The sequence below is a fragment of the Theobroma cacao genome, chromosome 10 (genome assembly GCF_053813885.1).
Source record: "Theobroma cacao isolate CCN51 chromosome 10, ASM5381388v1, whole genome shotgun sequence".
Classification (NCBI taxonomy): Eukaryota; Viridiplantae; Streptophyta; class Magnoliopsida; order Malvales; family Malvaceae; genus Theobroma; species Theobroma cacao.
In genome coordinates, this window is record NC_142648.1 from 693,382 (window position 1) to 711,703 (window position 18,322).

Consider the following 18,322-nt stretch of genomic DNA (forward strand, 5'->3'; position numbering starts at 1 on the left):
TCCATTATGTTGGACAGAGTGGTTTAACATGTAAAATATGCACTAAGCAGACCAACGAAATATGAAATATAGGGCCCTTACGGGATATGAATCAATCAGTGAGGAGACAAATGGGGCCATTGCACCATAAGTTGGGCAGTTTGATAGCAAGCAAAGATCAAATTCGACACGTTCTCTAAAACATGCTTCATTGGTTATAGACACTTCAAATTGGATTTGTTAGGTACAGAGAGGCTTCCGGGAAAAAGGGTGACTTCAACACCAAATCCATATCCAAACAAAGCATATACCATATTTCATTTTCAAATCCAAAATGGCCACACTAGACCGAGCACCATGGCTCTAAATCCTACCATAAGGCTAACTGGCAGTAAAGTCACTCAATCCAGCAGGACATTCAACAGCTCCTGGTAATATCTCAAGGTAATTCAGTTCATTCATAATTACATCATAGAACTGCAGTTGAAGTACAATAAATTATTGAAAATCCAAGAATCAACAGGATATAACAACCGGAAATTGGGGCAATTACAATACTTGGTTCAGGAAAAAGGAGCTGTGTACCCAGTCCTCTATTCCAAGGAAACAGCATCTCAGTTCAATTGAATGGGTTAATGCCATCTTTATTGGCTGTTTAGCAACACTTAAGGAAATTTCATTGCTGCAGGTGACACACAAACATGCTAGCTAATATTCTAGTAATAAAAACATCAGAAACAAAACTCTTCCTAAAGTTATTAACAGTTAATGAGAAAGTACAGACAAAAGGAGATTCAGAGGCAGCATTTATTGCCAAAATGAACTAAGCTCAGAAGTTCTAGGAATTACCTGGCTCTTGTCATATTAATTTAACTACTTGGGTTAAAATATTCAAAGGAAAAGAATTACAAACGTATACCAGGCAGAAAAGGTTTAGCATTGATAATAAACATCATCCACACAATTCCTTGTACATTCGTGTATAGATGGCTCATCAAAAATAAAATTTTTGCTACGAGACAGTTGGGCATCTGCAATACCTAAATCATACATGTTATCTTCAATGATGTGTCAAGGAGCTAGGTTATCCAACGATGCAGAACCAGGTTGCCCTCCACCTTAGTACTCATTAAAATGTATGGCCCCAACTTTCCATACTATGTAAGTTGTCGTGAACATGACTGTGCTGATAAATACAAATGAAAAGATGATGAGAAAGAGATCACTACCCCCTGGAAACTGAAACGTGAGGCCTTGCTTCGGCAAACCTCGCTTGCTGTCATCAAACAAATTTGTAGGTGCTTCTGGAAGGCGAGATCTTTTCTTCCCTTTATCACTTTCCCTCAGAGCATCTAATACTTTACTGCCCATCTCTGATTTTGATGGCTTTGACTCTGCATAACGACTGAGGACCCGAGCTGCCCTTAACCTCTCTTTTGCTGTTAGTGGTGCCTTTTTTGTTGTGGATTGCAAGCCAGGAGACAATGGTGCCTCCTGCTTCAGATTTGACGAAACCATTGAACCATTACTAGTCTCAGAGGTCTGAGACGGAGATTCATTATCAGCATTAGTTTCCAACAGGCCATTTCCTCTAGGTGAATCCAATAATGTGGGTTTCAGAGCTGCAACTTGATTATCAGAAACTGGCCTCTCAGCATCTCCAGAACCCTTAACACTGCTGTTGGCAGCTAGTCGATCACTGTCTGCAACTGAAAGACACAATCCCCATCTTTTTTGCTGTATATGTCCCCTGGAGCCATAAATTTGCAAGGGAAATGTGATGGGGTTCGCCTTAAGTGCCGAAGCTCCAGCAGAGGATCTCGAGGCATGCTGATATTTAGCCTGCAACTTTAATTGGGGAAACACTTTTGTAAATAATCAAGGGGATACAGTCACCAAAATATCTAAAGAATAAACTACAACAAATTCAAAACATAAAGAAAAAAAAATCACAAACAGATATGCTGCTCAGTCGAAATACTCAATAAAAATATAAATATATACAAAATGCTTGATTGGAATGAAAAGAAAAAAACTACTACCAGCATAGAAACATGCAATCTCTGACATTGGAATCAAAATTTACACTGAACTGATAATACATAGATCCTAATTCTCCACAAAGAAAAAACTGTCTAAGTTTGCAGATGCATGAACTCAATAACTTCGCATTCTATAACTACATTACTTTACTTAAAACAGGCCAGGATCAATGTTAGCACCAGGAAAATACAACCCAACGAAATAAATGTATACTACAACCAAAGAAAATGAATCAGGCTAAAAACAGATTGACTAAAACATATTCTTTTAGGATTAATCTACTTTTCTTCCTTTATTTCTTTCTGTTTGCTTAGATGCTCCAAAAGTAATCTACTGCTTCTGCCAACTTAAGTTTTTAGCTCCTAGAAAGGCTAAGAAGCTCAAAACAAGAGAACCCAGTTCGCAAAAACTGCTGCCATACACAATCAAAACCATGTTTCCATGGAATTAAAACAACAAAAGGGCTTTATAAAAACAAAATAAATAAACCCAAGAAACTGTGTAAAAAGCATTCAGAGAGAAATGAAAAGGCAAAGTGGAAGTGAAAGAGAGAAAATAATTTAGTTTTCTTTTACCTTTAAATTGAAGCCCAAGACTGAGTTTAGAGAAATAGCCATGCTTTGGTGGCAACCATAGAGGAAAGAAGAGAATCTAAAAGGCGCGACCTGTGGTTTTTTGTGGCGATGAAGTAACGAAATCTAAGAGATCGAGCTGTTTGATTTTAGCACCACCGTCTTTAAATGCGCGTGAAGGCCACGCCCTTATCTTCTTCTTGTTTTTTTTTTTTTGCCCTTTTGCTTTAAAATTTGTCATTGATGATTTATCTTGCTTCTTTTTATTTCAATTAAATTACAAAAATTATTTTTTAAAAATAATAATAATGTGTAAGAATATTATTTTTTTAATTCTGTATGATTTAAAGGTAGCTATAGCTATAAATCATTTGACATTGGGTGAAGGTATACACATGGTTAACATCTCACCAGTTTGCCAACCACAAGGAAAATGGAGGGGAAAAAATTGAAGGAAAATTATTACACTAGAAGGAAGAAAATTCTCATTCAACAAAACTGGTAATCCTTCAATTTTGCTTAGAATCAAAATTTCAGTATACCTATTTTGTTTGACAAAGGTTTTGGTCAACCTTTCTATAATGGCAGGATTGGGAGGGTGAAGAACCCCCAATAAACAACAAGAATTTAAACCAGAACTTCTCTATTCTTTGTCAGTGTGATTCTGGTGTAACTCTTATCACTAGGAAGAATGACATAAGATTGGTCGGATAGCGGCTTTGAAGTCATCATAGAATCTTTGCTCGGAAAATCTGTTGGCTCTTCTCCTTGCAGCTGCAGCTATCTTGAGCCTTTCAGACTCGGGCATCCTTATGATTTTCAGGATTGCATCTGCATATTCTTCCACACTTAGAGCAAGAAATCCTGTTTCTTGCCCATCTTCGTCTAAAACAATGTCCATTTTGGGGCCAGCAGAATTATGAGCTGAAGAAGGGAGCAAGAAAATTCAGTGCCATGTAAAAACATTTTACAAACAGAAAAATCCGATCTGAAAGTGAAATATCATTTGGAATACTCACCGATAGGAATGGCTCCTGCAGCCATGTACTCTACAACACAGATTCCGAAGTGCTCATCTATCATTGAGTGAATTCCTGCAACAGCACCACCTAAAAGTCTTACCAAGTCCCTGCATAACATACGAAATTAATGAAGCTAAGAGTCAACTAAAAAAACATACATGCTAATAATTGCTTTAAAACATATCTAGGCACAGATAAGCTTTTGACATCTCATAAAAGCACAATGCTTGATCAAGACTTCCGCAATGTGATATATTGCAGCTATGTAGCTGCATATATAGTAGATTCTCTGCTGACCATAAATTTTTGGATGATTTCATTCTGACAGAATATCAAACCAAATTAGATGACTCAGCTCATTTGCCAGTACCTATACATCAAATTTTTATGGAATTCCACATCCTCAGTAATGTTCAATTGCACTGCTTTATCTTTCAAGTTCTGAAGTCTTTCCTCATCTGATTTATTTCGACAACTACCCACAAACTGGAGCGTAGGTCTTGGCAAGTCTTTATCTAATTTTCTGATGGCAACTGAAAAGGCCTCAAGTTGAAGACCATGTGCCTGAGTTAAAAGAATCAAACTGTAAAGAGTTGCTACAATTAATCAAGGTCCCAAACTTGAGACACAAGAACTGTTGTACCTTTAGCTTGAAGTTTATGTAAGTATGCGCACCTTCTCTGGACGAAATTGAGAAACAGATATAATTTTTGGAGTTTCCATGGCTCTTTCCAAAGGAAGTGCCTGTTCAGATGTAAATTGGTAAGAAATTATAAATATTGGCATAATATATGACAAAAATACAAAATGTACTCAGATTGTGATGAAGAATGAGAAACAGAACCTGAAGTCCTGAAGTATCACAAGGTGGATAAACTCGCTTAGTACGCTCAGGAGTTCTCCAAAGCTTCTCAATGTGAGACTGAGTCCATGAAGAGTTTACCATTACAAGATGTGCACAAGAGCCCACCATTCCATATATCCTGCTAAAAACCGTATAATAGATAATTTTGCACTGGGATAACCACGTGCTGCCACAAAAGGATTATGTCAGGATCTAGATAACAAGATGAGAAGCCAGATATATTGCCAAGGCCTAGTCAGACCATTAGGCTACTCTATTAACAAACTACATTACCGCCATTTATGCAGATCCATTTTCTGCCAATTCAAGAAGAATGGTAGTAATACTAGTGTTGAACCAGGAAATACAAAAGATATTTAAAGTTAACAGAAAATAAATGACAGAATAAATCCAATATAGTTTTAGACAGACAATACACATATCCACAACTTCGAATATGGCAATTAATAGTCAAGAATGCAATCTAACAATCACTGATTCATTGCAAAAAGCATAAATTCGACAAGTAGAAGAAAACCTCTGATGTAGATGATACACATATCCACAACTTTGAATATGGCAATTAATAGTGAAGAATGCAATCTAACAAACGCAAAAATTCAGCAAGTAGAAGCAAACCTCTGATGTAGATGATACACGCAAAACTGTTAAAGTTTTTCAACATGTGATCATTACCAAAACGAGCTGAAAATTAGTTTGAAACAAGACAACACCCGTAAACTTCCAATGCAACCAGTGACAGTTCAATAGTTCAATCTAACAATCTACGACATACAAATTCCAATCACTAAAGATTGGTAAAACGAAAGTAGAAGCAAACCTTCCAGCAATTAAGGCATCGTTATTGTACATGGAGCTTCGTTGACGAACACGAGAAACCATGTCTAAACTGATAGTAGGATAATGAGTATAGCAAATAACTTTGCATCCGAATAAACGAGCAATTGGGTATGTAAAAGCATAACCACTCGTATCAAAATAATACAAAGGTGTAAACTTGCTCAAAGCTTCCCAGGACAAATAAACTGAGCCCAAGCTTTGCCCAATCATTGTAAAGTGTGGGTACGTTGTTTCTTCAATCCATTTCCTTTTATTCAAATGCACCACCTGAAAAATTAGCATAATTAGGGGAAAAAAAAGAGATAAAAGGAGGTTTTTTTTTTAATTTGAAAGGAAAATACTTTTGGGGGATAAAGGAGGTGGACGCCGAAGCGATCGGTGGCGCGTGACATTAAGGATTGAGAGGAGGCGTCGTGGTCGCCGGTGAAGATAACGGAATCGAGGTCTGGGTTTTGTTCCTGGATGGCTTTGACGGCGCACCAAAGGACTCTCTCTCCGCCGCCGCCATCGTTGGTGTAAGGATGGAAGTATCCGACTGCTCTTTTCTTGTTTCTTCGGCGGTTGAGAATCTTTGAAGCGAACAAAAGGATCGTAGCGAGTGGAAGAGAGATTAGAGACCAAGAAAGAATCCAAGTTATCATGATCTGAAGATTTTTTCTTCTTCTTTTCTCGAACAGAGATGGAGAGAAGGTCTTCGGAGTCGACCAAACGAAGGAGAAAGGAAACAGGCGAAAGGCTAAAAATATAAACCAACAATAGAAACGACGTCGTGTCAGTGAAGGGAGATTGGGAGAGTATCATTCGGTCTAGAGCTGTGGCAACAAGTCCAAGTCCATGAAAAAGGACAAAATTTTAAAAATAAAGAAAATTCTAATTAAAAAAATTATATTTGCTTTCCTGGCAATAAACTAGTAAAAAGTAAGAAAATTAAAATTATTTTAATTTATTTTCTGACATAGAAACAAATATAAGGGAAAAAAATTTTGAATACAATTTTTGTGTTTTTATCTATTTAAGAATCAAATTATATACAATTTAATGTTAGACCTTATCAACTTTTTATTTTTTAAAAAATAATACCTCATTAATGAAATGTCAAAATTTAATGATTGAATTGTGTATAAAAACAGTACAATATCAATACATTAAATATTAATTTATTTTTTCCTGTAATTACTTTAAACATATTAATAACATATTATTTAGTTTTACTTCCCAAATTATAGAATTTCACACTTCATAAATATATATATATATATATATATATATGATAAAACTATGTTAATTGCCTTTCTATCCCGTTCTTTCCCCATTCTGCACGAAATGATCGAACTGCCTGATCAAACGGAATTTTAAAATAAACATTTAGAAGTCTAAAATTTCTGTAAAATGAAATATAAATCAGAAAGGAAATTTTGTTTCCACTTGAATGAAAAGGCAAATAAACAAACAATGAGGGAAATAAAGTTTAAAGGAAAATATCAAATTCCGGAGTTATGATTCAGTGTGAAGTGATTTTGTATATACTTTCGGTCGATTCCGAAGACCGAGAAGGAAATAATAATACTACAAAATACAAATGCATGAAATCCTGTGCTTGCCCTCTGTGCCAGCAGCCCCAAAAAAAATGCCTCTTCTACAAAAAAGAATATTACAAAGACAATATCTCACACACCTAAAGCACAAAAATGGCATTATTCCAACTTGATCTTCATCTTCACCCCCATCAGATGAAGGAACGCAAAGAAAGTGAAAAAAAATATATGGAAGGCATCGGAGCCCTGCTGAAATGCCACTAATCGAAACTACGCTGTCGTCATTTTTCTCTCTTGAGCAACAACATGGATCCACAGCTAAGTAACTTCTTCAATCAAACAAAGCTGTTAAAGACTTAATAGCTGCCCATTGGTGGCATGCCGAAAGGTGGCATTGGAGGCATCCCCATTCCTCCCATGGGTGGTGGTGGCATCCCCACTCCTCCCATTGTCGATCCTCCCATACCTGGCATTGGTGGTGCAGGCAAGGCAAGAGGTAGTAACTGAGCGTACATGTTCTGCAAGAGAAGGCAATTTTAATCAGTTAGAAGATCGATGGATTCATCAAGAATATGTTTTGAAGAAAACAGAGTTGTGGTTTCGACTTCCGAAGCTGTTATACCTGTTGTGCGATCACCTCCTTCTCTTCCTGCTCTTTAGCCTTTTCTTCAATTTGAGCCTCAATCTTGTACTTGATAAGTTCGTCAACTTTGCCAGTATATTCACGGATAAACTGGAAAAATACAGAAATTAAGAAAGATGTTGAAAACCGAAAAAATCATGGTAAAATGGGAAGGCACGCTAAAATCAATCACCTAAGCCTTGCAGCAAGGCAACAATATGAGCCAGAAAAACGTAGCTAATAAAACCCGAATCAAATGATGACAATTAAAGAATCAGCAAAGAAATCACCTGTAACAGATATGGGAATGCAAAGTCAATCATATTGTTCATCCACGCTAGCTCAAGGGTAACATCTGGTCGGATTAAGTCATAACAAACAAAGAGGCATGATGCAAAACATTCCTTCTTGCCCTGAACAAAGAAAACCAACACAAAATTATATCCAATCCAAAATAATAACCAACACTACTGTGACAATACCTGAAGAAAAACCACCATAGTGCAAAAACAAGCACACATTAAAAACTTCACTTTCTATATCCTACAGTCTGGTTATTGACTACTATGATTTTATGCTAATACTTGCACCCTAAAAGAATAAGTGAGAGAAAGCAAACTAAGGTAATGAGGTGTACTCATTGACCAAGAAGGTCTAATGCTTTATACTTCGAAAAAATAACCATCTCGGTACGAACCATTATCAGTCACCATATTTTTATTTATATGTTTAGGAATGAGTTGAGTACCTGTTCAATGAAGTATACAAGCAACTCCTCGGCAAGTTCGCGGTCACCAGACTGTGAAGCTGTTTCCATTGCATCTTTGTAAAGGTTGTCTTTCTTCGACAATGCAATGGACTGCTTCCATCTGCCTGCCTTTTTGTAAATGTATGCGGCAACACGCCTCATCTCAAGCAGCTCATGTTTCTCAATCTATTCCAGCAATTTGAAACGTTATCAGAAGCCAACCTAGCAGCAAACAAAAATGTACAAACAACGGTACCTCACCTTTTGTGCAAGGCCAATCTGATCAAAATTATCGTGAAAGTCAATTGATTCTCTCAATCTATCATAATCTTCTTCCTCCACATAAATCTCATTCAATGCCTCATTTACTGCTGAGACATTGTTGCTCAGAACAGCAACCATGTATGGCTTCACAAGACGCAGATGACCAGCCTGAAATTCCAAAAAGAAATAATTGGCAACCCAAAATGAATTAAATGATACCAAAGCAAATCAGTAGTATTCATTTCCATATTAGATCATTTTCTGCCAAAATTTAACCTTTCTCATAATGTCAACAACACGTGTGTGGTCCACACGAAGTGCAAGCACGTTCAGCATGTCATTGATTAGATCAGGATGTTCTTGCAAGTAGAAATGGACAGCCTTGTAATATAGCTCAACATTCGCAACTTTGACTGCAATATCTTTGAACTGCATATGGTCCCATGCTTCAGGAGAGTGGTTCATCACAGTAGTAGCAGCATTATCAAACTCATCATATTGGATATACAAATAGGTAAGTTCCTTCCAGTGCTGCTGCTCATCACAAGCTCTTATTAGCTTGGGAATATTGAGACGAGTAGAGAATAATTTAATGTGCTCCATAAGCTTCTCTGGACGATATCTGGCATACAGCACTCCCAATTCAGTAAAGATCCCCATGTGTGCACGTTCCAATCCTAAACCACTCTCCATGAGAGAGATCAACTCATTGAAGCATCCTCTATTCTGATAGTATTCACTGACTTCTTCCAAGTCATCCACCTACAAAATTGACAACACAAAGGTCAAAATCATCATGCACAAATGGTCTCAACAAACAAACAAAATGAGAAGAAAAAGGGAACTGAATGAGCACACTTGTCTACAACTTCATTGTTCCAAAAAAAATGTAACCCAAAAATTCAACATGAAAGGAAACTCACTTGTACAATAATGTTAAGACCACAGATCTGTGCCAATCGGAATTCCTCTGCATCAACACAAGCAAAGCAAACCTCCTTCCATGTCTTGGCACTGTTTGCCTTTCGTGCTGCATCAACAGCACCCTGGAATTGTTTAAGCCTCACCAGTGTAACAGCCAACTTGGCCCAGTTAGATATAAATGCAAATATTATTTTTGCAGCTTCATATAGGTCTTCGTCAAACAAGCGATCACCAACATTTTGAAGATTAGCCACATTTGGCATGAGAATGAATTCTTCAATTTCACCCAATCTATCAATCTTTGCATAGGCATAAATAAGCTCACTGTCCACCTTGGGCTCCTTGACCTTCTGCCTAACCATCAGAAGGTACCTCACCAGATCAGGGTAGACATCACCATCCTCAGCAGCTTGGATAACGTCAAGGAATTGAGTAGCGTCATCTGCACGAATAAACGATTCAATTGCATCGCTCACCAGCCCCTCCCTCAGTTGTGCCTTGGCCACCTGACTCCAAACAGCATCTTCTTCAACTCGGAATGCAAATTCCACAGCCCGATCAATGCTTCTAATGTTATCCAATAAAACATTGACAGCCTGAACATTTAAGTTGAATTTTTTGAAAATTGCAAAAGCTTCTTCGTATAGTTGTGCTTCCACAGCCACTTCTCCAACAGCAGGTCCATCAAAATTATCTAGCCTATTGATATAATCCATAACTCTAGATGGATCTGCCTTAATAGCTGTCAAAATAAGTAGATTTTGCAGATTGAAGTTCCCACTGAATGCAGAGTTTTGGAGCACAATCTTCTCAAGAAGCTCAATCAGTTCATGGGGCAGGTCAGCAGTCATGAAAGCTTTAACAGCTGCAGAAACTTGTTCTGGACTCTTGCTTTCTGGCAAAGCAGTCGACACAACCTGATCAATTAGCTGTCTTCTATATTCATTTTCAGGATTTAGGACCTTCTCCCAAAGATCAGCATCCATCCTCTCAACAACATACCTGTTTTCAAAGTATAAACACATAAGCCACAAAAAACACAAAGATCCAATACATTATCATTAATAAGCTAAATAATTACATACCTGGCCTGCAATTTGAACAATGAGTTTTTATTTGTGACATTGATAAGTTCATCGTCACATTGTCCTCTTCGGTAAGCCACAACTGCCAGGGTGGGATCACGCTTCTCACAGTACTTACCCACAACCCGGGAATCATAGTAAGGGTTAGTTGTGAGGAAGTGCTCTGGATTGTTATTGCTATCAATGATGATTTTACCCAGAGCATTGTGGACATGCACATCTTGGCTTCCTTCACTTACAAGATGCTCCAAGAACTGTGTAAGTAAACGAAGTCGATTTCTGGAAACCACACAAGGAAAATGAGAATCACATGGTAATGATAGGAGGAAACAAGGACAGAAGATGCAGTAAGAAAATCACCTCTTCTCACATTCCTCCACAAGGGGCTCAACTGGAAGCAAAGAACGGACTGAGAGAATGAGACCCTTAATAAAATCTTCTGGGCATTCATCATCTAGCAACTGGCCCACTACCAAAGGAGCATTCCCAGGGTTCACCTATAAAAAGAAGCAAACAAGTTCTCAAGTACTTGAGATTAAATCAAATTCATGCAGTATGCCAATATAAATATCTAGCCGAAAATATCACATACCTTCTGAACATAACCTTCAATGTACCGGAGCATGTTGTTTGTGTAAAGGTAGTGAGTGAGATCAGGAACGAACCCAAATCGATCACAAACATTAATCAGGGGCCTAGCATCAGGAAGCTTGGCCTCCATCAGGAAGTTCTTTGTCTTTTCAGCATCATAAAAATTCGATTCCCTGGTCACACGCTCAACCTCCTTTATCTGTCCAGTTTTAGCAGCTGCCTCGATGTACTTGAAGTGTATATCAGGGTCCTCACTGTCCCATAATCGGTAGTGAACACCATAATAAGTACCATACTAGAATGGCTGCACAGTGAGCAATCATTCAAAGGAAATTTCTTGTTTGCTAAGTAACTTACCTTGAGCTCAAATAAGAACCCAGGAAAAAGTACAACCCTTCATATGACTTAAATTGCTCAAAAAGTTTTATGCAAGCATCAACACCCAACTGCTCACAATACTCCTTGGCAACCTGCAACGACACAACTTAGCCTTCGGTGATTTACTAAACATTATTAGCATAACAAAGTACAACATTATTTACCTGAACAATTATTTGAAGGTTGGCTCTTAGATTAACCAGCAAAAGGTCCTTCATGCACTCCAAAGCCCATTCTCGTGAAAGAGTACCAAAAAACTCAACAAGCGCCTGAAAATCAAAATATTATCAGAAAAATGACAGTAGGTTTTGAAGTCTCCAAGTTTACCGAGAAATATAGATAATAGACAACATGTACCTGTGGCTCAATAGCATGTGTATTCACAATGACACGTTTAACATCTGGCAACTCCGTGTAATGCTGCAGAAAAGGTGTTACATTTAGTCAAGGAGATACAATTAATTCAGTGTAGAAAATCACACATAATGCGATAAATACTAATTTCACTAAGATAATTACCTGCAGAGCTCGCACATAGAGACCAGCTTTCTCACAAAGTTGTGCAATTCGTGGACGATCATAGTGACTGAACATTCCATTTGCTAAAATGGCATCAGCAACATTTGGAAATGTTACTAGATTGATTTCCAGGACCTGCACAGAGTAGAATGTTATGGAACAAAGCATGTACTTTTCAAAAAAAAGAAACCAAATTTAGATTAGCTTAACCAGCACATCAAAGAAATAACCTTTGTTTGTAGAAAGGCATGCTCTGGCAGATTTGGCTTCAAAACATCTAATAGAAATGCAGTGGCCTCCCGGATCAAGTTCCTCTGAAAACAGAAAGAAGACATCCATCAAAGAAAACAATCTCACATATTTTGAGTAGGAAAATCACATTATTTTCACAACCTATTCAATAAGCAGCAGACCTGAAGAAAAAGATCAGTAATGGTATTGTAATCAACTGGAGAACCTCCCTCCATTTGAGACATCATCAATGCAAAATTAACAGCTCCCTGCAAGTAAAACATCAAGTGATAACTTATTTCCCATACAAGAAAGTATTTCATCCAAGAAAATTACACAGATCCAATCCCATCAAAAAAATCCATAACACTTGCAATCTATTTATCAGCAAACGATAAAAAAGCTTTTAATTTAATCAAAATATTCATAAAAATTGACTTAGAAGGCTTTAATGAAGAGAATAATACAATTGAACATAATTATTCATTGTATGTATGTATGTATGATTCAACATGCTTCGACACCTCAAACACTAAAGACTACAGAAAATAAAAACAAACCTGTGGATCTGTACGAAGAATTGTTTGCAGAAGGAACAAGTAGTCAGGTGTGTACCCAACCTGAGGAAACAACTTAGTTGTGAATATTTGATGCATTCATCAAAATACAAAGAACAAGAGGGAGAAATAAAACCCCCAAAATTTGACAGGCTGCTAAAAAGGAGATCTCACATCAATAACACCAGAAAATACCAATATAAAGAAAATGTGGCACTCACCTGCTTCGAGTAAATCAAGATTTTGTCAAACTCCCTCCTTTCTGCAAAAGCTGCAACAACTTTTGGAGTTGCCCTAGCTTTAATATATATTTTCAATGCAAGATCATTATCCACAGTCTACAACAAAAGCACAAGTCAAATCAGCCCAATTTTTTGAAGTAGAAATTTAGATACATTTGAATGAGATACTGATAGACTTCTATTCCAGTGGGTACAAATCAAACCTTCACAAGATCTCCAAGTTCCTCACTACACTCCAATTTATCTTCAGCCAACCAATTTTCCAAAAGATTCTTCTTGTTTTGGTTTACAACAAGTCGAGACAATTCCAAAGACTCGAATGCATTGAGCTTCCCTCTTGTTAAAAGTGTACCAAAGTACTGCAACAGCGGTGGAGTCTGCCCAGCTTGCACAGGAACACTCTGCAGCATTTGGACGAAGGATTATGTTTCAGATAAAAACAAAACAAACACAAACAACTATCTACACAATAAAGAAAGCAAAATGAGACCTGAAACTTGGCAACTGTATCGGGTGTGCGAAGGATCCCTTGTGGAGACTCTGCAGCAAGCTCAGCAGCTTCTTTGTACTTTGTCTGAGCAAACAATTCTTGAAAACGTTGGACAACCTGAGATATTCAAAATCACAAACGGTCAACTTCCTCGAATACAGAAAGAATAAAGTCACCCAGAACAAAATCCAAATAAAATACCATATAAAGTTGAATAACTTATATAAGACATTACTGGTAACATGTAGCATCAGATATATCAAACACTAAATCTAATCATGCAATACCAATTGAAAGAACACACACATAAAATTAGTATTTAAGTAAATCCAGAAACAAGTACAGCATGTCTTCAATCTCAGCATGGCAGCAAGATTGAAGAAATCCCACAACCCAAGAAGAAAGTTACCACAAAAGTATCCCTCCCCTTCAATCCCCTCAGTTAAAATAGTTTTTTCCTTTAGGTATTATTGTCTGAAAATCAAAATTTACAGTGGATAATATCAGTCTCTTACTCCTACATTATCTTCCCAATCTAAAATACAGGAACAACAGACCAGCAAATATACAAATCAATCCACTTACCAGGTTCTCCGCACCAGGAAGGTTCCCTCTTTTGGCAAGATTGACAGCAAGCTCCAAATTGTTCAACTGTAACAGAAAACAACCAGAAAAAAGTTGTAAGCCAGCATGTTTAACCTTTGTGATACCAGATGCAAACAGAAAAGCCACAAAAACATACTTGACCGCTAACAAATGGCACTATTGTTGCGTCATTTACAGTAGCCAGTAACACCTGACCTCGCCTGTTGATGGAATAAAACCCTCCAACTGATGAAGCTTCAGAGGTTAAAAATATTGGGTCTGGACTGATTCTATTTCTGTATACAGCAGTTGCTGTCTCTAGATCGTACACAAAAAGCAGCCCAAGCTTGGTGATTACATAGATTAAACTGTATTTGTGGGATATCTGCCAAGTAAAAGAGGCATGTCAATTTATTGGCACAACAATTTACCAGAAAGAGATGGAAAATTTAGGATATTATGTTACCTGCATTGCGACTGGAAAATCATCTTGAAAATCTGGTGGAAAGAATAGATCTGCCTGTTTCTTTGAAAACGATGGCTTACCTGCCAACAAGTATGTTGTGTTAGAAGATTGGAAAAATAATAGACTGAACAACACACAACACAAGATTATAGCTGAAAAGTTTATTTGAAGAAGAATCGTTGAAGCCAATGCTTAAAAACAATGCCCAACAAAATTTTTGACTCATAATAGTCTTGGTCATGATTTAGAGCTTGCAATAGATAGAATCCTAGAATTCTGAGTTAAAGCCCCACAAATATTCCAAAATAGTGTCCCAACTGAACTTGCCAAAACTCAAAAGAAATAAAAATACGTCCTGATTTTTAGCACAGGCAACAATAGTTTATTAGAGCCACAGCCATAATAACAATTAACTTGCTACTTATAAAAAAAAAAAAGCATTCAACTTCACAAAAGGATCATAGCTTACAGAACCAATTTTGTCATCTATCACCAATTTCTGATGTCTACATCATAACAAGATAATAAAGTATTACTTTTGATTATTCCACCACTGGAAGTGGCAAAGGCATACTGTTTTGTTTACTCGATTTTATGTTTTCAGTTTTTGTATTTATTAAGAAAGACCTTCAGTTCCACGCCCACCCACCCCCAAGTAAAAAACAAGGAGATAGCAAAGGTATCAAAGACAGCATAGCACACTAACCTGGCTGAGCACCAAGCTCAATTACATGCAGCTTTGATGTAATCTGGCCAGCATTAAAAGTCTTGGTGGCAAAGGAAATAAGAGTAGAAGGATTCTCATTTCCTGGAACCTGCTCAACACAAACAAGCATATTTGATAACCTGCTTCTTAGATTAGAATTTATTTATCTAGTGAAATAGAACAAAGTATAAGAAATCTCCTGACCTTAAATTGAGCAAATGAAGCAGCATGTGCTTCAAGAGCTTGACTACGCTGCTGATCAACAGAAAAAAGTTGCATGTTCCCCTTAACCAATTGTGGCCTCTAGAAGAGACAAGACATATAGATCAAAATCAGAACATATCGTGGCAGCAAGAATGATTTTCTGAAGAGAGAATTTCATAACTACTAAAAGTTATGCAAGGAACCATCTAACAGTAGAGAGGTAAAATGGGGCCAAAAGAGGATGGCAAAGAAAACTAAAATAGGAGTTAGAGGGATGCAAATCCAATATGACACCCCAAGAGATAAAATAAATCACCTATAAGGAGTTACTAAATTAATTCACCAAGTTCACTTTAGCAGTTTGAAACATGGACCACACAACAACCACACTAGCTTGAAGAAATTCTTAGGCTCAGCTTTAGGTAAATTTAAATATATTACTTTGAAAATTCACTTTTTTTTGGTATGCAACAAAACTTACTTAACATGCAGCAGTTATCAAATTCCCAAAAACATAATGCAAATGAAGCAACAACCTCTTCATTACAACAAAAAATTATTCACCTTTAGAAAGCATTACAGGGCAACTACATACCTCAGGTGCACCAGGGGCAATTCCAATCAAAACCAACCACTTCTCCGAAGGGTCACATTTATAGTTTATTATCTGATTGTTCACTAAATTAGCTGTTCTCTCAAACATCTTAGTTGGTTCGGAATCACCTGCCAGAAGTGAGATGCAATGAGACACATAACACCAAAGAAATCTATACAATAGATAAAAGTACATTCAAAGAATATTTTTTAGAGCTGACCAAATCACAGCAGTATGTGATACTAGATAAGGTAACAGAATAACATCTTACCTTCAATTGACCAATGATACACAGTAGTCTGAGTGACCAGGCCAAGCATTTTTGGGCTAATCCATTTCCAAAATACAACCTGGACATGAACCAAGGAAAGTTTGCAAAGCTCATGCAATCAAGTAACTATCGTGGAAAAACGATAAATGTTGAGACACAGATAGCTATTCACCTGTTCAGGCATCTGATGTGATTTCATTTTTGCTTTCATCTCTATGTTAAATATTTGCAAGTGATCTTGAGTTGTTCCAGGTAGTTGAGCTACAAGGCGATGTCAAAGTCCATGAGCATAAGGCATAGATAAATAAAAAATATTAAACAAGAAGTAATATCAATATTAAAGATATTGAATTTCCTTCTCCAGTAAATACTTTCATTACAAGAATGCCAAGCACTAGAATGCATCTCAAGCATATTTTTCATGTCTAGTTGGGCATAAATTGAAGCAAATTCTGCTATAGGAAGAAGTTAACAAGCACTCAGCAGTGCTGTCAAACTGATCCTGGCAAACTAAACAAACAGATATGCAAATGCAAAACCTAATCAATATCACGATAAAACAGTAGAGCAGAAAAGCATTAACGGCTACAAACACTGTCGTTCACACACACTTTGATGCCTTAAGCAGGGCGTTGCAGTTGACTGGTATCACAATTCATCCATTTGTTCATTTTCAGAAAGCAAAATGCAAGTAGCAAACCAACAACCAAAAGGAGCCTATGTGCTGATTCAGATAAGATTCTTCTGCAAAAGAATTCCATTGAAACACAAAAAGCAAAAAAAAAACACTCTCCTACATGACTAGGTTGTTGATAAGACAGAGTCTAAGCTATCAAATAAGAAAAGAGTTCAACCTTATCGACCAAATGTAAGCTCTGTTGACTATACGAAACAGTCAAATTGAATATACAATACTCGAATCAATGACAAAAATGCTAAATAATCACAGTCAATTATTATACACAATTAACAAAATGAGTTAAAATAAACTAACTGCTAGTTGATATGGTAACTGACCTTTCAAAGCAAGGATTCTAGAATTCGGATTCATAAGAGCGGAGTCCGCTGTAATAGGCCGTCTCAACGGCTGCATCGGCATGTTCATGTCTATGATCACAACACTATTTTGTGGCGCCGTTTCCCTCACACAAATATATTTATCAGATTCCATAGTTACGTTCGTGAAAGTGATAAATTGAGGATTAATGCCAATGCTCGGCAACTGCAAACAAACGACACCGTTCAGATCACTCAAAATTTTCACTATTTTGAAACGTATAGGGGAAGTTCCAAACAGATCTAAACAAGTATTACAGATATTAGATCTGAAAAGGTTTAGGAAGTATTAGATTAAGCTTAATAACCGATTAATTGCTATAATTCAGCTGAATTTTCTATAAATCGATTGAACCGAAACGAGGAGTGAGAAGAAAGAGAGTGAAACCATAAGACTTACAGTTAAAACCTCCTTCATGGCGATGGGAGCGTTCGCGGCCGCCATGGTGGCTCAGATCAACGGTTGACGATTCACGAATCAGGAGCAGATCTACTGCTGAGATTCAATCTTTCAATTGCGGAGTCAAAACGAAACACTGAGAAAAGAGACGAAAAAGCAAACACTCTGCCACGAGATCTGAAGCAGGGATTTAAAACAGTACGAAAAATCCACGGAGAAAAGAAAAAAGGGAAGATCGAATTTGGTGAAGAATTGAAGAACAGAGAAGCAGAGAGAGAGAGAGAGAGAGAGAGAGATCCAATCTAAGGCACTCCAGAAAAATAAAGAAGAAAGAGGAAAGGACGTGCAAAATGTGTGCCTTAGAGTGCTATGCGCATTTGCTGGCTCTTAGTTTTTATATAGCCGCCAGATTCGGGTAATTACCCGACCCGAAATTTTATTTTTATTTTTGAATTTTAAAAGATGCTACAAGAAAAAAGGGAATAAACGGCTGAATATGGTAAACTAACAAAAAAAAAAAAAAAAACACTTT

The 18,322-nt window shown here is 37.1% G+C and overlaps 3 protein-coding genes across 4 annotated transcripts; all 3 read right to left on the bottom strand.

Moving 5' to 3' along the window:
- Window positions 1–815: 815 nt before the first annotated feature.
- On the bottom strand, window positions 816–2,758 carry LOC18585829 (uncharacterized). 2 transcript variants are annotated; one of them, XM_007008858.3, is made up of 2 exons: window positions 2,598–2,758; window positions 816–1,827 (listed from the first exon to the last, which is right to left on the bottom strand). In XM_007008858.3, exons 1-2 carry the CDS (start codon window positions 2,637–2,639, stop codon window positions 1,099–1,101), a joined length of 771 nt encoding a protein of 256 aa, XP_007008920.2. In that variant the 5' UTR covers window positions 2,640–2,758; the 3' UTR covers window positions 816–1,098. The 2 variants fall into 2 exon arrangements, with proteins under 2 accessions (XP_007008920.2, XP_007008921.2); XM_007008859.3 differs by having other exon boundaries at window positions 816–1,821; window positions 2,598–2,734.
- Window positions 2,759–3,042: 284 nt separating this feature from the next.
- On the bottom strand, window positions 3,043–6,049 carry LEW3 (UDP-Glycosyltransferase superfamily protein). The gene is made up of 7 exons (XM_007008860.3): window positions 5,663–6,049; window positions 5,302–5,588; window positions 4,461–4,647; window positions 4,292–4,360; window positions 3,987–4,180; window positions 3,614–3,723; window positions 3,043–3,518 (listed from the first exon to the last, which is right to left on the bottom strand). The coding sequence occupies exons 1-7, from the start codon at window positions 5,960–5,962 to the stop codon at window positions 3,277–3,279; spliced, it is 1,389 nt and encodes a 462-aa protein (XP_007008922.3). The 5' UTR covers window positions 5,963–6,049; the 3' UTR covers window positions 3,043–3,276.
- Window positions 6,050–6,783: 734 nt separating this feature from the next.
- Window positions 6,784–18,161, bottom strand: LOC18585831 (Clathrin, heavy chain). The gene is made up of 30 exons (XM_018129240.2): window positions 17,791–18,161; window positions 17,352–17,556; window positions 16,507–16,595; window positions 16,335–16,413; window positions 16,064–16,191; window positions 15,469–15,567; window positions 15,265–15,373; window positions 14,559–14,638; window positions 14,250–14,477; window positions 14,093–14,158; window positions 13,508–13,624; window positions 13,221–13,418; window positions 12,997–13,113; window positions 12,779–12,838; window positions 12,401–12,487; window positions 12,218–12,301; window positions 11,988–12,122; window positions 11,826–11,888; window positions 11,633–11,737; window positions 11,448–11,560; window positions 11,092–11,344; window positions 10,860–10,996; window positions 10,500–10,778; window positions 9,414–10,416; window positions 8,767–9,252; window positions 8,488–8,658; window positions 8,227–8,412; window positions 7,769–7,891; window positions 7,479–7,589; window positions 6,784–7,374 (listed from the first exon to the last, which is right to left on the bottom strand). Exons 1-30 carry the CDS (start codon window positions 17,833–17,835, stop codon window positions 7,213–7,215), a joined length of 5,118 nt encoding a protein of 1,705 aa, XP_017984729.2. The 5' UTR covers window positions 17,836–18,161; the 3' UTR covers window positions 6,784–7,212.
- Window positions 18,162–18,322: the final 161 nt, after the last annotated feature.